The 4,489-nt window shown below is 34.4% G+C and overlaps 1 protein-coding gene across 1 annotated transcript; it reads left to right on the top strand.

Moving 5' to 3' along the window:
• Window positions 1-1,573: 1,573 nt before the first annotated feature.
• Window positions 1,574-3,722, top strand: LOC143233344 (putative serine protease K12H4.7). The gene has a single exon (XM_076469503.1). It carries the CDS (start codon window positions 1,646-1,648, stop codon window positions 3,143-3,145), a length of 1,500 nt encoding a protein of 499 aa, XP_076325618.1. The 5' UTR covers window positions 1,574-1,645; the 3' UTR covers window positions 3,146-3,722.
• The last annotated feature ends 767 nt before the right edge of the window (window positions 3,723-4,489 follow it).

Below are 4,489 nucleotides of genomic sequence, written 5' to 3'. Positions count from 1 at the left end.
GTCATATAAAATACACACACATATATATAATATATATATTTATAAGTATGTGATTGTTTATGTGTATGTAGTATTAAGTACATGTATATATACATTCACATAGTATTCTGTGAGGATTTTTTTTGTTTATTAGCCATAAAACCACACTATGTCTGCTCACTTGGAAAATCTAAGCCCAATATTTAGTGTTATAAGCCCTTAGACGTGCTACTAAAATACTCGGGTGGAGGCTTATTCGGATTGTATTTATTCAGACACAGAGAAAAAAAATACACTGGTAACTGCTTGGGTGTTGTTCAGTTGTGATAATACTACCAGTAAGTTCAGTCAAATATGTATTTATGTTTCATTTAATTTTACAGTTTTCATTTTTTCTCTAATGATTTTGTATTAAAATACATACCAATATGAGGATAACGTGCCCTCTCAGATGCATATTCCCTTCCTCATGCTCAAAGGCTGGCTCTGACAGTGAAAAAGACATATGCATATATCAACTTGTCTTCGAGCGTATATTTATGCTTGTATCTTTTGTTGTTTGAAACTGAAAGAGTATTTTATACGCGTACAAAAAGACACCTTCGGGTCCTTCAAGGCTGCCCCTGCACATGCATCTCCAAACATAAGACTTCGAGTTATCTCTACGTCGTATTTTTTTTACGATATCCTACATTTCCATCTTACATTTTTGTATTAGATGCCGGCCTTCTTTATTATTGATGGCTGGAACTTTGCCTATCTTTTACAAATATTAAAAACTTCTATTCTTAATTTGCTCCCATAACATAACCCTCCCGTCTTCAGAATCATCTAGTAATGTAATATTGAAGGAGTTGCATTTTTAATCCGTTCAGAATATGAATAAGATCATAATATTTTCTTTTCGAAAATCATTGTTTCGCTGGATATTACATGTTTTCATCTTTCTATGGTAACAACTCACAAATGGCGGTACAATATCGTGATGTTTCAGCTTCTGGTATTTGTGGCCTTACAAAACAATAAAAAAAACGAATAACTGTTTTTTTAGTGAACAGATGGCAGCAACACTACAAAAGCACACAGTTATGGTTAGTGTATGGCAAATACAATTGTCCCCGAAGAATATTTTTAAACAACTAGCTCTACTAAAGCGATATTCCAATTTGTTGCTTGACACATAAATACTTCTCTTATTCTAAGCCAGAATAATTATTATAAATTTAATCAAAACTATTTTAGAAATATAATAGTCAACAGCTTTATTTACGAAGTAATCACTTAAAGGAAACAATAATTTTGGCGCGCACCTGACATCATCAAGTATTTATTTCCTAATGCCGTATCTCTATTTATAAACGGTCCTAATTACTGAACTAATATATATCGACTCTCTCCAAGTGACTCATATCAATTTCTATAGGCAGGATTGAAAATAGTCTCATAACAATTTAGTTTCAATTTTATAACTTAAATCAAACTGTCTTTACTGAAAAGATTAATTACAGAATCATATTTTAATTTTTATAATTTTTCATCGGCTATATCCCGCCATCTATAGGCAAACGAAGTCACGTGAAACGATAGATTAAAGTGCAATTCGAACTTCCATTTGACTTGTGTTAAGTGAGTGTGATCAAGGTCTAATCTGTATCGCTTGTCAGTTATGTATTTTTTAAAAATGTCAACCATGTTTATCTATCTCGTTTTATTAGTATTTGGAAATTGTGTGGACGGAAAAAAAATATTTCCAAGTGGGCTACGTTATTGGTCAAGAAAGTTAAATGTGGCAAATGTTAAACAATCACTCCCAGCTGAACAGTGGGTAGTTCAAAAATTGGATCATTTCAATCCGGCAAATACAGAGACTTGGAAACAACGATACTTTATTAATGACACATTTTACAAACCTGGAGGGCCAGTGTTTCTTCAAATTGGTGGTGAAGGAGAGGCAAATCCAATATGGATGATAGAAGGCCAATGGATAAAGTATGCAAGTAAGTTTAGAGCTTTGGCTGTTATGGTGGAACATCGATTCTATGGTAAAAGTCATCCCACAACAGATATGTCTGTTAAAAACCTAGTTTATCTTAGCAGTGAACAGGCTCTTGCAGACCTTGCAAATTTTAGGAATTTTTTGAGCAGTAAATTAAGTCTTCAAAAGAGTAAGTGGATCGCATTTGGAGGATCCTATCCTGGATCTTTGGCTGCATGGTTTCGTCTTAAATATCCTCATTTAGTAGATGGAGCAGTTGCCTCGAGCGCCCCATTTTTGGCCAAAATTGATTTTAAAGAATATTTAGGAGTAGTTAGTGAATCGTTAGCGACCTCTGGCAAAGCATGTAACATAGAAATAAAAAAGGCAATAAACTTACTTGAGAAACTACTTCAACATCAAGTTGGATGGCAGGTGATTGAGAAAACGTTTAAATTATGTGACAAATTTAACGCTACAATAGAAAAGGACGTTTCAAATTTTTTCAGTTCTCTTGTGGAACAGTTTGAAGATGTTGTCCAATATAACAAAGACAACAGAGACTTTGAAGGAGCAAAAGCAACAAATATTACTATTGACACTCTTTGTAGCATAATGAATAATACTAGCAAAGATTCGCCATTGCAACGCCTAGCAAAGATCAACTCGTTAATTCTTGAAACTTATGGAGAAAAATGCCTTGATTATAGATATGAAAACACAATTACGGAAATGAGAAACTCGTCATGGAATAGTAGTACTGCTGAAGGCGGTCGTCAGTGGACTTACCAAACATGTGTGGAATTTGGCTACTTTCAAACTTCGAACTTGAAAAATCAACCTTTTGGTCACTATTTACCCACGGAGTTTTTTACTCAAATGTGCAGTGATATATTTGGGCCAAAATATTCAAAGGACTTGGTGTTGGAGGGTATCAAACGTACCAATACGATGTATGGTGGAAAAGATCTTAAAGTGACGAATGTTGTGTTTCCCAATGGATCCATTGATCCCTGGCATGCGCTGGGCATAACTAAGGATTTATCTCCTAATGCTGTAGCTATCTTTATAAATGGTTCTGCCCACTGTGCTGATATGTATCCAGACTCTCCAAATGACTCACCTCAGTTACAAGAAGCAAGACTGAATATTGAAAATCATATTGCTAAGTGGTTACAGCCCGCTGCATAGAACAAGAGAACTTTAACCAAACCAAATTTATATTTTTAATCGAGATACTCGTGAATTATTTTTGTTGTTTTCATTAGTGATTTTATCATATTTTAAAACGTTGATCCCGTAAATACTTAAACAATCAATTTTAACCATTTTTGGTCATTTATTTGCTCAACATGTTCCTTAAATAATATTAATCAAATACTCACCTTGTACTATTTCTGGTTTTAGATGCATGTTTTTAATGACAAGATTTTATATGGGTTATTGCAAGTACTCGAGTGCAAGTGTGACTAATGAATAAATAGATATGCATCTTTCAATTGTTCTTTATTTTATGTTAACAACAGATGAACCAAGGTAATAAATAACGTATGCTGTAGTGCAATAAAGTTGTAATGTGGGGGTGTTTGGCTGGACATATATATTTTACAATGAAAGATTGAAAGTATAAGGAACAGTAAATGTGGACGTACAACAGCACTTCTGTTGTACCAATCTTTTGTAAGAAGTACCGATATATATTGATAAACGTTTGGATCAAATGTGGATAGTAAGAACACAATAGCAAATAAACTGGAGTTAAATAAGATACAGTTTTTCCAGTTGATATTTCTCCATATGGATAATAGATGAACAACAAGAAACAGAAGTCTTTTAAGATTGTCCTTGTACACCCAATTAAATTTAAATCCAACTTTTTCAGGAAATCGTCATCTTAAACTTTTGTTAAGTGCTGCCCTCTGCTATTATCAGTGGTAATTCGTTCCATAACATAATCATCCGTTAGAAAAATAAAGCTGCTTTATCCTTGCTTGTCTTTTCCAAAAACTAAACTTGTCTTCTCAAACACAAACAAAAGAACAAATTTTAACATACACCGATAAGATAATCCTCCATACCAGGAATTGTCGAACTTAATTACCCTCCTGTGAACCTTGCTGATAGGTCAATGTTTTTTCTTGGATAGAGACTAAAACTGTACAGCCCCCTTCCCCTCAGAAGATCAGCGGTAAATCTGTAGGTTTACAACACTAAAAGCTAGGTTTCGATACCCATGGTGGGAACATCACAGATAACCTATCGTGTTGTTTTGCCAGTGGTGTATTTAGGTAGACGCTAGATGAGGCTCAGCCTCAGGACCTACGATTTTCATGGGGACCCATTGATAATTTTATTCTATATAAAATTATGTGAGGTGTAGGGGCCCACACAATCTTAAACCCGCCACTGTGTAGAAATAGTGTTTCAACCATTATTCTGTCTGGAGTACGAGTGCTGATGGCGAATGGCCTTCAGTGCTTGGTTATCACATACGTAGTTTGGTTGACACATTATTCAGTTATTTACTTTCACACG

This window comes from Tachypleus tridentatus, chromosome 12 (genome assembly GCF_004210375.1).
Source record: "Tachypleus tridentatus isolate NWPU-2018 chromosome 12, ASM421037v1, whole genome shotgun sequence".
NCBI classification, from domain to species: domain Eukaryota; kingdom Metazoa; phylum Arthropoda; class Merostomata; order Xiphosura; family Limulidae; genus Tachypleus; species Tachypleus tridentatus.
This window is presented reverse-complemented; position numbering and strand designations above follow the sequence as displayed.